Below are 16289 nucleotides of genomic sequence, written 5' to 3'. Positions count from 1 at the left end.
ACAGGTGTGTATCACAGAGCCTACCCTACATTTTGATTTCCATGATATCTACTAAAGCGTATCACTCTTTTTTTTCTTTCTTTTTTTTTTTTTTTGGTTCTTTTTTTCAGAGCTGGGGACCGAACCCAGGGCCTTGCGCTTCCTAGGCAAGTGCTCTACCACTGAGCTAAATCCCCAACCCCGCGTATCACTCTTTTAAGATTTATTTATTTATCATATATAAGTACATTGTAGTTGTCTTCAGACACACCAGAAGAGGGTATCGGATCCCATTGTGAGCCACCATGTGGTTGCTGGGATTTGAACTCAGGACCTCTGGAAGAGCACTTAGTGCTCTTAACCACTGAGTCATCTCTCCAGCCCCACTTTATCACTTTTCTGACCTGGAGAAATATAAAATTTTGTTTCTGTAAATACACTATTGTAGCTTAAGGCATGTCTGCCCCTGGTTGGGAGCTCCATGATCATGTGTGATGATAGCAGTCTCTCAACTCTGGGTTGTAGTATGACGTGACGAGTGAGCTTTATCGCCTCTTTGAGGCTGTGTTTTATATAGCATAGGAACGGTTTCTGATATTCCTGGCCCTATATATCTCTAATAAAGATTTAAAGCATTAGATACCTCACATACCAGATTACTAACACTCTGTAACATAAGCAAAAATGTCTTATCAGAGATTTTAAAGTCTGGGAATATGTTTCAGAGTTAAAAGACCATTCTTTTTATTCTTTTTTCCTTTTTTAATGAGACCTGGTCTATGTAGCTCAGGCTGCTCTGGAATTTACAGTCCTCCTGCCTCAGTCTCTCAAGTACTGTGATTACAAAAGCATGTGCCACCATGCCTGGTTGACTATGGCTCTTTGTTCCAGGTATTGGCATCTATGGTTAATTTGTTGCTATGTGGCCCTGGATGTTATTCCTCTGAAATGTTTGTGCATTTGCATCCCGTTTTCAGTGGTTTTTGATTTGTATACCACAGGCTGTGAGGTCCTTTGGAGTATTTCCTAGAATTTGAGTTCTTTGAGCTGTTTTAGTATGTCACCAGGAGTAAGATCCCTACCAGTATGTTCATGTTCTAGCTGTAAGGTCTCAAATGATGCATCTTACCATTTAAAGTATCTGAATTTTGTGTTCTATATATACATCCAGTGTGGTCTCTGAATTCTATTTTGAAGTCCATGTTCTAAAACTTACTTCTTAACCCCTGGATGGTTTTGAGGGATTTGAATTGACATAATATTCGGTTTGTTCAATGACCTATTAGGATGATTGTACTTAAATTGAGGTCTCTAAGCTATCTAATGGCTAGTGTCTTAGGTATATGGCCCCTAAGCTTGCTGATTCGAGTTTCTTGACCACTCAGGATATGTTGCCAGATGAGATATATGTTTTTGGGTGGTCTCAGTCCCATGAAATACTTGATCTAGTAGGGGTTTCATGTAGTCAGCTATCTGAGCTTTTAATGGGTGCATAGGCAACAGTGGGTGCATTTCCCGAGGTGATTGACCCTCTGTACTTAGTATGTAAGTCTTAATTCTGTGAAATATGAGACTCTCACGAGTCTTTATAAAGTTTTGAGCCAGTATCAGTGAGTAAGTTTTTTGTCGTAATACAAGCTGTCTTTTTTTCCGAGCAGTTGCAGAATCTGTTCCTGGCACTTGATAGTTTGATAGTTTTCCACTATCGTCCACCTACTGTGTAAAGCCTCCCAGGTGCTTTACCTATGTTCCAAGCATAAACCTGCAGTTCCCTGTAACACCTGCTGTTGACATCCCTCAGCTGTTGTTTCCAGTGTTAAAGCACTTCTGATTTGGGGGAATTTTGGTCAGAGTATGAGGTTTGCTTATTAGAAGTCTGTTTCTAAGGACTGAGGTTTCTGACCAGTATGAAGTTTCTTCCCAAGTTTTTGCTATTTCTGGGGTGTTTTGAGGATCTGTGTCCTGGAAATCAGTTTGTTAACTCCTATTTTCAGTGTGTCATTTGAGGGTCTACTGCCCAGATTGTGAGTTTGCTGAAGAGTTGTAAAGAAATGTCTATATAACTTCTCACAGAAGACAGAAGCCAAGTTCTATTTGAGGACCAAATCCCTAGCAGCATGTGAGGTCTGGGAACTGTTTGGGAGTCTGAATACAGCAAAGTTTGAATGTACTATCCAGGCATAAGGGCTATGAACTATACAGAGGTGTATATCTGAGTGTGAATGCAGGGTCTAAGATCTGGGTTTTGAATGTCTTTTGTCATATGGTATAAGGCTGTTTGAGACTGTCACCTACAGAACAGAATCTCTGAGCACAACACAAGCAGTGGATCACATGATAAAACCAAACATGAGGCAGTGTGTTTAGCATATATAGTTGCTCAGTAAATATTGGCAGAAAAATTTTGTGTAGTATTTCCTTTTCAAATGCACCAGGTAGGCTTTAAGTTGAAAATTTACTAAGGGCCCAGCTTGAATTTAGCATATTGAACTCCACTTTATCTATTTCTTCAGGTAGTTATTTTTGTTTGTGGCAACTAATAAATTTAGAAAAGGCTGGACTATTTGTTCAAGTGTTTAGACCACTTTATAAGGGGCCCCAAGTAGGAAGATCATGACAGTCAGATGACTCAAGCCTCTCTGACCACATTCTAGAGCAACCCCAGTTAACCTCTCTCACTTCCTAGTTATCAAGACCTCAACTCTCATATCTCCAGCTTATTAATTCAACAACAAAGTTTATTGGTGTGCACTCCAGGCTAGAGAGGGCTGAGGAGGGTACACAGAAAACCAGATTCAGTCCATGCCTGAAGGTCAGCCTGGGGAGTGTGGGCAGGACACATATATACAAAATACACACACAGACCTGGCATCTGGTAGCAGGGTACAGAGTTTCACAAAGGGGTACTCTGGGTATAGGAACTCAGGAAAAGCTTCCTGGAGGTGGGGAAGCAGGGGACAAGGCAGCCATCAGAATCTTTGCCTTTTGTACAACTCTAGGCAGTTAACTTTGAGACAAGTGGACCCAGGTGAATACTTGGAGCTGACAAGTATTTTAGGCCTAGACATTGCCTTCTGTCACATGGGCTTTTTCCTGGGCTCCACCTCTGTGGTTTTCAAGGCTTCCCTGAGACAATCCATATGGACCAGGTGCTCTACCAAGTGCCTGGCATCACATCACCTTCTAATCGATGCACGTTATTGTCTTTTTAAGTGCTTTCTACAGAATACCTAGATCTTGGTTCCAGCTTCTAATTCTAGTGGCCATCAAATGCCATGGCTGGGTTTCCAGTAAGCCCAGCACTCTACTTCCTGATGGTAAAACTTAGTTCTAACCCTTCTGAGGGGCTTTCAAAGAGGTATTTACTTCATTCCCATTCTGATGGGATTTGGGCAACTACTTTTCAGACCTGCAACTCTCTTTGCAACCCTATGCGTCTTAAGGTTAGTATTAGCCAGCATTAAAAGCACAATGAGCAGAATCAGCCTTTCTGGAGATTGCCTTTTCTTTCATGAGTACAAAGGCCCCGTGGTTGCTGATCCAGTTTGATGTTGGGCTGGTATCTCAGCTCTGATGTCTGTCTGCCTAGGGGTTGCTTCCTCATAGAGCAGTGAAGAGGCCTGCAACAGGTCACTCGGGCTCAGAGCTGAAGCAGATACAATTAGAAAATTAGCAGATACAATTAGCTGGGTTTACACCTATAATTTCATCATGAGGAAAGCTGAGACAGGAGGATTAAAGGTCCAACGCCAGCCTGAACTAACTACATAGAGCTGCAGAGAAAAAAATCTGCTTTGGGGCTGAGTTGCTCAGTCTTTTCAGTCTTTGGACCTCCATTGACATGAATTCCAAATCTAGGGAATCCTGATGTGAAAAATATGCTTCTGAAAATGGGGCTGGGAGTTTTAAGTGCAATGCCTGATGGGCCTGGATAGGGGAAAGGAACAGGGAAAGGGTACCGGGAGTTAGTCCTCACAACAGCCCTGACCCTGGAGCAGGTTGGGGCAGGTGAGGACAAGTGGAGGCAGACAAGGCTCTGATTGATGGTCATTCTTGACAAGAGGGTAGCAGTAGAGAAGAGGAAGGTGGCTTCAGGCCCCTTCAGTTAGTCTGGCCTCAGACTTCTCAGGGCTAGAAGAGGTATTTTCGGCAAGCTGTTGTCCCACATTTGCATTCAATACGGACCCGTTTCTTGGGGGAGCCGGGGAGCCCTGCCAGGCCAAAGTTGGAGTCCATTCGGGTACTCTCCATGTCCACGGGGTCCACTGTGAAGTCACAGCCAGGGAAGGGGGGTTGTTAGAAGGCCTGCATGAATGGTCCTGCTACCCCTTATATCAGAAGACCCAGGGATCTTGAGGTTTGGAGCAGGTCTGAGATTTGAGTTAGGAGAGGATCTTTGGGATGGTGGATTGGGGTTAGAACTAGAGCACAACACTAGAGGGGTTTGTTCATGAGTGGCTTTGAGGGATGTCTGGCGAGGACGAAGGCTGACATGGAAACAGAAGTGTCACGTCAGGCAGGGTTGCGGAATAGAGGTCAACCTGGGCATTAAAAAGGTACCTGAACTCTTGCCCACTATCTGCCAAGTGTCTCAGAGATGACTAGTTTAGTCAAGAAGAGGTCAGGCTAGAAACCGCAAGGGTATCCAGAGGCTCAGAACAAGTAAGGTGAAGGAGGATTAGAGTCAGGAGGGGTAGGGGAATTCATTCAAGACGGAAGTGAGGTATGCCTTAACACTTCAGCCAAACATCCTCTCCCACAAGTACTACTGAAAGAAGGTGGCATAAGTGTATCAGGTTTGGGGTTCAGGGGGCACAAATATGGGAACCCATAAGCCATGGGCAGGGTCCAAAAGGAGGCTGGAAATCAGGAAGAACATCTTAAAACTCCAGCAAAAGAATTTCCTTTGGTCTACTCTGACCCATATATGCCTTGGGGTGGGGTCCTCACATCCCCATGTCACTGCCCCTGCCCCTGGGGCCCTTACCACCCCCACCTTGCATGTTGTAATCAAAGGTGAGCTCCTCGCCCGCCCAGATGGTTCTTGTGGCAAAGAATGCGATGCGGGGTAGTCGCTCATCAAGGTTGTCTATGAATACGTTGTACACCTGCAGGTTGGGATCACACTGGGCAAGAAAGAACAGTGGGAAGGTAAGGAGGAGCCCTGGCCTGCCCCTCCCAACCCCCTGCCCGCTTGCTGGAGGCACCCACACTATGGTTGACAAAGTGAGAGATGTTGCCATAATAGGCGGCATCCACGGTATATACGTCCTCCACGTAGTCCAGGTCAAAGAGGTAGGTGGCGCCCTGGCGGTCGTAGATCTGGCCCCTCCGCTCTGCCTCCTCTGAGGTAATAATCTGAAGAAGGGGGGTAAGATTTGGTCATGAAGGTTCAGGAAAGCCAGCCCCAACTAGATGTTGACCTGGCCTCTGGGAAGAGAACAGTGAACAGGAGCGATGCAGAGGGCTGCCCACCACCCACCCCTTCTCCAGCTGAGATGGCAGGAGCTATCTTGCTTCCAATGGTAGGGGGAGAGGTGACTTCAAGGTGCAGTTTGTGAAAGGAAGTAAGGACCTCCACTTTCTGTTCACTGAGATGTCCCAGAGCCTCACATGTATACTTGGGACAGAGCAAGATGGGACAGAGACACAGACAGACCCAGAACAGGCAAGAAAGTGAGCAAGGAAGAGACAAGGAGAAACTGACTGACCCGGGGCAGGACAGCAAGAGACAGCACAAAGCAAAGACAAGGAAGTGAGACCAGTGCAGGTCATGCAGATGGCAAGGACATAGAGGACGTGGGAAAAAAAGAGGCCCTGGACAATGAGGACATGGGCTTAAATGAATGGAAAAGGGGACTCAGACAAGAGAGCTACAGGCAGAAACAAAAACACAGAATCTTAGTTTGAAAGATCCAGGTTGGAGAAGACCAAGGCCCTCAGAGAAAATCCAGGCCAAGATCCTCAAATCCTGAGAACCAGAAAGAGGCTGAGAATAAACCTAATGATAAAATGCAGATAAAGTGAGAGTAAAAAGGAAGAACATGAGAGGAAATGAGAGCAAACTAGAGCTGAGAGAAGGCCCCAACACTGTGGTACTAACACATGAGGCTGGACACAGCAGGCACTTCTTCCCACATTTCCTCTCCACTGCCACCATCCTCTCAGCTCTGATCTGCACATGCCTCCCAAATGCTGTTGATATGGGTTTTTCTTAATCCTCACCTTCACCTGACAGTCCTCTCCTTGGGTCCCATATACTGTACTGCCATCTCCTCAGCCCAGGGTACCCTCACTCCTTGGTTTCTTCCATATGTCTACTCTTGACAGACAAGTGCCCCAAACAGAGCACACCCCAGCAGATACATGCTGACTGCTATTTTTCCTTCTGTTCTATGGCCCAGAAAACCCTCTGCAGTCTTGCAGAAGACCCAAGAGGCAGTCTTCTACGTAGTTCCAACATTCACTCCGTTCCTGTCTTCTTCCTTCCCTCTCTTCCTCAAAGACACTGTCCACCTCCCAGATGACACCAGACCCAGACCTTCCTAGCACCTTATGAGTTTGGTGACCATGTTCTTGTTATAAATCTACCCTCCTCTGGGTATGACTTCTGTTTTCTAGCAAGGAAGGCTATATTAGTGCCCTACCTACCTGCCTCTTCTGCCTCTCCAGACCACACTACATACTACCCCCTACTCTAGCTCATTCCTGAAGGACCTGGCCTCCCCATCTGCAATTTATTTCTCCACTCATTCAGGTCCTTTGTTTTGGTAGTGTAGACAAACTCAGGACCTTGCACACACATTCTACTCATGCAATACATACCCTTAGCATACCAGGTTATTGTTCACGGGGCTTACAAAGGCCACAGTCTGATAGGGGAAGTTTAACAATTTAGGCCTACTCCTGACCCTCACAGGCCACAGAGGCAGCTTAGAATCTTGACACCCACAGTACACTGTAAGACATAGTTTAGGAAAACAGTGTTCAGGGCAACCTCACTGGAGTAATTAAGAAATATGGGCTGGGGCTACAGGAATGATTAAAAGTGCTTAGTGCCTTATCAGAGGACCGGAGTTTAGATCTGAGTACCCACATCAGGCTGCTCACAAATTCCTATAACCTGGCCAGACCTGTTCACACACAACCTTTAATCCAATTACTCAAGAGATAGAAGCAAGTGGATCCCTGAGTCTGAGATCAGCCCGGTCTACATAGTCAGTTCCAGGACAGCCAGGGCAAAATTGAGATCCTGTCACCAAAACACAGCCCAAATACTAGAACTCAAGCTCAAGGGATACGATAACCCCTTTTCTAGATTACATGAGCACCTTCATGCTCATGTGCTTGAGAGCTCATACATACAAGTAAGGTAAAATAGGTCTCAAAATTCATCCTGTAAAGTGGGCCCCAGGTCATAATAAGGCATCACTACCAGTGAAGCTTTTTCTCCTGAAACAACAGCAAAATACTTATTAATAGTATGGCAAAGTATGCTAAGGTAGGCCTCCTATCTCCCTGAGAACCCTATGACCACTTGGAGCCTGTCTTTTTTCGGCCCCTCAGAACCCAGCCAGTCTCTAGTTTACCAGCATACTAGCTCTTCTCTGAGCCACCAGAAGGAATGTCCACATCCTCCCCCACTCCATCTTTCTGTCTGTTGTCCCTACCTGCTGCTCCAGTCTCACAAGGATGAGTCATACCCTCCAGGCTTAACCTGCTCTCCTTTGTCTCCTGTGATGTCCCATCCCTGTTTCCATTCTAGCGGCTCTTTAGAGTGTCAAGGAAGCCAGTCTAGGAGTTGGGCAGTTTAAAAGGGCTGTTGAGGGAACTAGAGAGATAGCCTAGCGGTTAAAAGCACCGGCTGCTCTTTCAGAGGTCCCGAGTTCGATTCCCGGCCAACTACATGATGGCTCACAACCATCTGTAATGGGATCTGATGCTCAGGGCACTCATGTATATTAAGGAAGTAAGTCTTTTTTTTTTTTTAAAGGCTGTCAGGTTTTTTTTTTTCTTTTAAAGGCTGTCAAGGGGCTAGAGAGATGGCTCACTGGTTAAGAGCACTTGCTGTTCTTCTAGAGGACCTAGTTTTGACTCAATACTCTTAACTCCAGTCCTAAGATCTATGGCCACTCCTGGTCTTGAACACCAGGCATGCAGGCAAAACACTCATATACTTTAAAACAAAAAAGGCTGTTGATATGAAATGAGTCAGTGCTACTCAGCCTACCCTGTGCCTCCTTTCTCATGGGGGAAGAAGCCAGCAGGCCTGGGTTTAAACAACAGGCATTTCCCACCATCCACTTTACTAGCTTTGTTAACTTGGACCACTTTTTACGTGACACCTCTTTGGACCTTTATTTTCTCAAACCTAAAGAGGCTATGTGTGAAATAATATTTTGGGTTGATTTTATAAGGAGTACCATTTTTCCTGTTGAAATCTAAGTTTCACCCTTTTATCTGTGTCCCCCCCAAAAAGCTGGTAATGAAATGCTATTACTTAATCAATTAAAACTTGCCTCCATTACAGAGATGATAAAATATATACAGAATGCATGTTCTAGTATTCTCTAGTATTTCCTAACTGGTAAAGCTAGAAATAATTTGAAAACAGAAAGTCTAGAACATAGAAAGGTCCAAAAGGTCACAAACTATTGATACAAACTATCAGTGGCTTCAAAGACTGGCATCCAAGACTGGGAATGATACTCTGAATTACACAGCACCTTTCATGTTAGGATGTGGCTCAGTGGAGGAGTACTGCTTAGCATAAAGGAGGCCCTCTGTTCTTCCTTAGGTGGGAAGAGCGGTAGATTCATTATAATAGCACCTTAGGAGCATCTAGACAGTGCCACATAACTATAAACACTAACCCCAAGTACAAAGACAATAAATCAGGTCAGGTTATCCAAAACAAAAGAGTCCAGTAGTGGTGGCACACATCTTTATTCCCAGCACTGGAGAGGCAAAAGCAGGCGGATCTCTGAATTCAAGACCAGCCTGGTCTACACAGAGAAACCATGTCTCAAGATCTTTTACTTTTTGAACATCTGGATTGTCTAAATTTTGGACTAAAATACTAACACAAGTACCATTGACAAGGCTGCTTTCAAGTACTTCACAGGAAGAATAACCTAAACCACCAAGAGAGACAAAGTGCTGCTGAGGGGTGGTACTTGTACTTACTGCCTTTCAGAGGCCACATGGAAAGAGGATCCATAGGTTTATGGGTACTAGGAGAAGGTCTGGACCTAAGAAGGTCATGGCAAGACAGAAGTCAAGAAGTAACAGAGAATGGGTGAGAATGGGAAGGTCAGAGAGCTCCTGGGAACTCTGCTATGTTCAGAGTGGAGGAATAAGGACCCTAAATCTAGGGGACCGAGCCTTCCTGTAAGAGGCTTTACTTCTACCTTGATCAATACAATTATACTGCCTGGCTTCGGGATGACCTCTAGGAATATCAGCCCTCAGAGGGTCTGGACATCTCCCCTTTCAGACTGTCAGGGGTCCCAGGTTAAGAGCATCTTCTTCTAGAAAGAGGTCTACATACTAAACTGTCCAAAATCATTCAGGGGTGAAGAAACCTAGAGTATGGAGACCTCATGCTTCCTCCAGCTCACTGGGCCACTATGGAATATAGACATCTCTTAGGATCTTGCAGATGCTCAGGATCCCGCTACTTTCTGTCAGGAACCCTTCCTATCTACACCTTCCTCTTGCTCTAAACTGCCTGGCTTTCCGGCATGTGGATTTTCTCTAGCAGACAATCGCCATCCCCTTGTCCAGACTCTTCTCTACTATATTGTAGACTGTTCTACCTTGAGACAATCTATTTCCTGCTAGGGCCTGACCCTTTATTCTAGTTTCATGGAAGCCTCTCCTAGTCATCAGTCACTGATATAAGTGGACATCCTCAGATGTATCCTCAGGCCAGTGCTGTCACTGTCCAAGCATATAACACCCAGGAGGGACCTATGGAAACACATGAACAACGTCATTATGACAGAACACACATTTAGACAGTAAAGGTCCAAGGATGAACATGAGATTTGTCTATATATAAAAGAACTGTCCAATCCTAAAAATGCCCAGTGTCTCACCTTATGATGTGGTATTTTCTGCTGCATACACCTGCTAGTTGCTCATCCAGAACCCTTTTTAACACCTGGTCATAAAGTTAAAGTACACGTGTGTACACACATGTACACACACATGTACACACACCCACACCCACACACCCACCCATCCATCTCCCTGGCACCAAAGTGACTAACTTCCAGGCAATAGATAGTAGCCACAAGTAGTCTTGACTCCTTAGCACCTTCCCCTTCAGTCCCTTACTACAAAAAGCTGAGGTCGATGGTGACCAGAAGGCCCTAAGGTAGAAGAAAGGCACAAGGGGTTGGGCGTAAAAATAGTAGTGGGCTTGAGTCACTATGTGAACAGTATATCCATTGAAACACCCACATCAGAGTGTTCACAAACCAGGCAAACCAACTCCCAGACTAGGGATGGTGGGCACATGTTTGCCCAGTACTCAAGAGGGGAGAGCAGGAGGACTGTGAGCTCAAGGCCAACCTGGGCTACCAAGAGGAGACTGCCTTAAAACACTGCAGACTAACTCCTAACATGTTAAACTACAAAGATCTGGGGATAGTTAATTACAAAAGCTAGCCTGCATCATGTACCACCCAGCCTTTCCCCGGAGTAACCTGGAAGTCAGTTCTTAAGCTTTCCTAATGCTGTGACCCTTTAACAGCTCTCCATATTGTAGTGACTCCCCTCCACCATAAAATTATTTTCTTTGCTACTGATAGGTATCAGAATATGTGAATATCTATTTTCCAGTGGTCTTAGGTAAACCCTATCTAAGGATCATCCTATCCCCAAAAGGGTTGTAGTAACCCACAAGTTGAGAACCAATGGCCTAGAGGATATTGCCCAACCTCCATCCAAGTGAAGCCTACATGCTCCCTTAGATTCACAGTTTGTAATACTCACAAATGAGGAGAGAACTTGCCTTTCTAGGTTCTGCAACCTTATGCCCAGACCACAATTGCCTGGAGCTCAGTTCCTACTTGCTTTGCTATACACCCTTATGAAACCAGCTTAGGTCAGAAGTACTTCTGTGTTCTTTTAACTGGCAGCATGGTCCTGCTGATGTGTGCCCAGTACAAACATCAGCCCCCATTAACAATGTCCCTATAGCACTCAGACCAACACCCTAGGCTTTTCTTACAAGAAAGCAGAAGAGTTTTAGGTACATAGTTAGGGACACACATATTACAAACAGGGAGTGGGAAAAGCTACACACATACCCAGACCCATCTCCTCACCTCTCCCACATACTCCATAACAAAGCTATTTTTGCGGATCTTTTCCAGCGTGCGGACACCCCAGCCTCGGCCATCATCAGTGCGGAAGATGCAGAGGTTGTAGCGGATGCCTTTCTGGACTACACGGTTTGGGCAGTCATAGCCACAGCAACAGCGAGAGTTGCACTCGTAGATGGGCTGCCCAGCTTTCAGTCGCACCTGGCCTTGGTCATTGTAGGCAAACTTGTGCAGGGATGCTCCAGGGCAACAGCCTCCAGTGGGTGCCAACAGACAGTCCTGGCACTCACAGCCAACAGCTACCTGGTTGAGGGTGATGCCCTCACCAACTCGATACTCATTGATATAGACAAAGGACCTTGGAGGGCCATCCAGGTCTACCTCATTCTCCACAGTGATCCGCCCCAGATGGCTGCGCTTGGCATTGAGCTCTTGTTCCCAACGCTGCAGTGCCCGCCTCTGCTTGGCCTTCTGCACCAGGTAATTGGCTAAGTTTGGGTCCAGATGCCTGGGTGGCTTTGACCGGCGGTGTCGCCGGACAAGCTCTCTTTCTAAGTCCTTGTGGAACTGCTTAAGAATGCGCACACATTTGAGATTCTGCCGTGGCTCCCAGGTGTTCTCTGAGTCAGGATACCCACGCCATTTAACCAGGTAATACTCCTGCTCCTGTTAAGCAGACAGGGACACGAGGGTACCATAAATGCTGACACCCTCCCTCTACCACAAGGATTACAAAGTTCAATTTCTACCCTTCCCTTAATATTTGTTAAAATTCCTACTCTTCATTTCAACTCCCCAAACTACTTCCTGCTCTATCTTCTGTTCCTTCTTCCTAGCTGCTCAGGTCCAAACTCCTGCTGTTATTCTTGGTTCCTCCTTTGCTCACACTCCCTACTAAATACATTCAGAATCTGAACCATTCACATCAGAAACCATTCACTGCTGACCAGTCTGGTCCCCTTCTCACTCTTCCAGGCAGTATATTGCCCAGGGCTAGGGGGGGCTTTAATTGCTGGGAGTCAGCCTTAAGACAGTTTAAAATGGGGGTTGGGGATTTAGCTCAGCGGTAGAGCGCTTGCCTAGCAAGCACAAGGCCCTGGGTTCGGTCCCCAGCTCCGGAAAAAAAAGAAAAGAAAAAAAAAAGACAGTTTAAAATGTCACTCTGTAGCTCCCTGGCTATGTTGTTTTTGGAAAACTATTAAACTATTCACGAAAGTGAATACAAGTAAGGAGAAGAGAATATATCTGTGTAACCCCCATCACTCAGTAAACTGAGGAAGGATTCTGAATTTGGGGCCAACTCTCATAATATAGCAAAACTCTGCCTAAAACTAAAGATGAAAAGAAAGGAAAAAACAGCTAACATTTTTGTAGCATTCACTATGCAGCAGGTATTGTCCCGAGCAGCTGGCACACCCTATAATTAATTCTCACAACTCTAGTCCTTCCCATTTTACAGACAAGAAACTGAAGGCTACATTTCAACTAAACATGCTGCTTTCAGTGGGCTCCTCTAACCTGCTACTACTTCTGTGGCATCAGTAACTGTTTCTACTACCTGTTGTCATCTTCCACTCTTAGGCATAGAATTTCAATTTTGTAACTATTCTATTTCTAGGTGGAAATAGACATGCATTTGACGATTCATTCTGCCTCTTGTTCTCTAAGAAAGTCACTTAATTTCCCTCCCTGTAAAATAGAAATAAGAGGGTCAATTCATCCCATTCTCCCCCAGGATGAATCAGAGAAAAATCCTCTTTGCAAACAGATGTGAGGGTTGGGTAGAAAAGAGGGTCCCCTCCAGTGTAGTATCACACACACCCCAGACTTACACGGATCTTCTTATAATCACACAGGTATTCAACTTCAAAGTCATACAGATTCTTCTTAGAAACACCAAGGGCAGGACAAGAAAGCTTGGCTAGTCGGCACAGATCCTGCAGCTGATTCCAGGAAGATTTACAGCACACACTGCAACCTGGAATGAGAAGGCCAAAGACCCACAAAAAAATGTAATCACAGGTCTTACTCAAAGCTAAAATCCTCTGTAACAAGAAATGACAATTCCTTGAAACCTAATGTTCAAATCTCAGGGCAACACCAGAAAAAGTTACCCAACCTGTCTTTCTGTGCACATGGAAGAGTCCAGTTCTCCGATCAGAGGACCTACGCCCTCTTCTGGGGGAATCTTCAACTCCAAACCCTACCCCCCTAACTCTGAAATAGCAAGGATGATGTGGAGCTTGTAGCAATTGTCAAGTCCATAAAGGGATCCACTCCCAGAACATCCAAGGCCTTAAGCTCCCAGCAAACTTACCTGAGGTCAGAGCCTTAATCAATGCTCATTGCACTTTGCAAAAGAAAAGACAATAGCTTCCTAGCTCAGTGGGGTGCGTTGACTAAGGGAGGCAGGGTAGGGCGAAAATCACTAGGGCACCAGAGGTGTTGCTGTAAAGTCTTCACTTATCTTGAAACTTCTGGGCCACTGGATTTTGGATCAAACATTTGGGAATTTTACACAAGTAATTTTAGGCGAATTCCTGGCAGGGTCTAGGACGTTAAGCCATCTATAATCAAAACACATTAATAGCAAACACATCTATAGCAAAAGCCTTGATTATTCATATTAAAATAAATATTCTCACTGAATAATCCCACTTGTAAAAATCTCTTGCCATGATTAGTGACAAATTTCAGAAAGACTTCTAGTTCAATGTTTTTTTTAGATTCTTGAATTATAAAGACTGTAGAAAGACATTACATTAAGGTGGACATAGTGGTGCTTTAGACTGGGCACTTGAAAGGCAGAGGCAAGTCAATCTGAGTTCCAGAACAGCCAGTCTGTCCGGGGGGTGGAGGGGTACTACATTACTGGAAGCTTCTTGGACTTATTCTAGACCACTTTATATACCCAAGGCCTATTTTTCCAGGCTGCATTATCACTTGCTGTCTCATCCCACGTTTCTCTTAAAAGTACAACTCAATCTAAAGGGATCTGCTCTTAATTCGGTAACATGCAAACAATACATGTGGTAAGTCGCTGACACTCTTGAGGGTCACCAAAATTGTTCAAGCGAAACAGATTTAAAATATACACATTTTTTTTTGCTTCAGAGCACATCCCTTCAACGTAATTTTAGAAGCCATTTTTAAAAATCAAATATGTCACAAAACCACTTGATGCTAGGGGTATGCTGTCAATAACCAACTCCATCTTTCTACTCAAACCTAAAACGATCCTAATAAGATACTCTAGATTGTAATCTAAGAACATACAAAACAGTTTCAAAAAACTCATTGCGTGTACACTCATCCTTTTACCCAAGGCCTTTCCTTGCCCAAAGCCTCTAACCCGTGTTGGAAAAGCCTTTGAAACCCCTGAGAAGTGGCCTGAAAATAACATCTCCAGCATCTGGCTGCGCACTAACCGCAGCCGCACTCCTACCCATCCGAGCTCCTGCTCACACTTGTGGAATCTATGCTCACAGCTTTACTCACTGCCGAGGAGCCCGCCCAACACGCACAGTCACCCCTCTTTTCCTGCACATGGAGGAGCCCTGCCCTCCTCACCGAGGCCCCCAATCCCGCTTTCTGGGGAGAATCGTCCACCCCTAAACCCTGCCCCCATCTGGCCGAGATCCCTTTCCCACCTAGAGTCGCCGGTTCCCCCATTTTGAGAAGGGGGTCCGTTCCACTTCTTCCTCCCCTTCCGGCGTCTCCCGTGGAAACCGAAAGGGTAACGGTCACTGAGAGCCGCTTTTCCCGCGCGTGGCCGCAACCTTCTCTTCAGGACTCTCTCACGCGCGTAGGCGCGCCGGCCAGCCGCGCGCGGCCGAGAAACCCCGCGCGCAGTCTGCGCAGCCCCGCGCCCCCCGCGGCCGAAGCACGCGCCCCCTCCCCTCAGCCCCGCCCTGCCCGCGCGCCCGGCCCGCGCTCTCGGGCCCCACGTTTTCCGCGCCGGCCTTCTAGCTCCAGGTTCCGTGGCTCCGGACGCCCGGCTCGGAACCCTGGACACCTTCCCTCCATTCTACTCGGCCGGGCCAGTAGCTTGCGTCTCTACCACCACAGCTTCACCTTTTAAATTTTCCGCCATCTTTCTCCACAGCTAACGACATTCGGGCCTAAAAGGCCTCGCGAGAAGAGAGCGCGCGCGGGCGTGGCCGGGGACGCGCAGTCTATTGGCCGTTCCTCACCGCCCGCAGCTCCCGCTCAGACCAACCGGGGAGCTGTGACTGGACTCCTCCCGTCACCAGGAGTGGTCTCGAGCGCCGGTGCTCGCTGCTTTTATTCAGCATGCGCCTGCGCAGCAGCACCTCCCGTCACCAGGAGTGGTCTCGAGCGCCCGTGCCTGCTGCTTTTATTCAATGTGCTGCGCCTGCGCAGGAGCAATGGTTGACTTTGCTCCAGGCTCTACCTCCTGTCAGTCATAGTGCTAGCCAATCATGTCGTCAGCCAGTCATAAAGGGATTGTTTTGTCCGACCCCAATTCTGCCCGTCATATTTTAACCTAGAGCAAGCATTCACTTCCAGGGTGGATCTAGAGCCATATATAGGTGTTCAGTCAGTCATCTGATTCAAATAAAAAATAAGTCGGTCGCTGCCATCAGGTGTCCGTTCAGATCACTCGCTTCTTCATTCGCACTACGTCAGTCAATAGTAGCATCCGTCTGTGCCCTGCAGCCGTTTGAGTTCACTGAAACACAGCCCTTGTGCCGTTAGGCAGCCTACTATTCCCTCAAGCTGTCCCCATCACGCTGTCAGCCAGTCAGCCCTTTTCTCCATCTACCTCTGAAGGAAATGTCTCATAAATGACAATGTCCACCCATGTCCTAAGGTAGACTGAGATTAGATGAGAACAAATTGTCAGCTCCCAATAGCTCTCTCTAGACACTCACACTGTCACTTGATTACTGTGGTTCAATTTGGTTGCTCCTCGTTTACATCATGATTCATCAGCCATAGCATCTAGCTAGGCCC

The 16289-nt window shown here is 46.2% G+C and overlaps 1 protein-coding gene across 3 annotated transcripts; it reads right to left on the bottom strand.

Annotated features, from left to right (window-relative positions):
* Window positions 1–2688: 2688 nt before the first annotated feature.
* Window positions 2689–15572, bottom strand: Suv39h1 (SUV39H1 histone lysine methyltransferase). 3 transcript variants are annotated; one of them, NM_001402447.1, is made up of 6 exons: window positions 15387–15572; window positions 13145–13290; window positions 11316–11978; window positions 5191–5337; window positions 4976–5105; window positions 2689–4244 (listed from the first exon to the last, which is right to left on the bottom strand). In NM_001402447.1, the coding sequence occupies exons 1-6, from the start codon at window positions 15403–15405 to the stop codon at window positions 4111–4113; spliced, it is 1239 nt and encodes a 412-aa protein (NP_001389376.1). In that variant the 5' UTR covers window positions 15406–15572; the 3' UTR covers window positions 2689–4110. The 3 variants fall into 3 exon arrangements, with proteins under 3 accessions (NP_001389376.1, NP_001100426.1, XP_063135989.1); NM_001106956.2 differs by having other exon boundaries at window positions 14963–15455; XM_063279919.1 differs by lacking the exons at window positions 2689–4244; window positions 15387–15572 and adding exons at window positions 10080–10144; window positions 14963–15380 and having other exon boundaries at window positions 4970–5105.
* Window positions 15573–16289: the final 717 nt, after the last annotated feature.

Source organism: Rattus norvegicus, chromosome X, assembly GCF_036323735.1.
Source record: "Rattus norvegicus strain BN/NHsdMcwi chromosome X, GRCr8, whole genome shotgun sequence".
Lineage (NCBI taxonomy): Eukaryota > Metazoa > Chordata > Mammalia > Rodentia > Muridae > Rattus > Rattus norvegicus.
The sequence above is the reverse complement of the archived record's forward strand: the minus strand, read 5'-3'. Positions and strand labels throughout refer to the sequence as shown.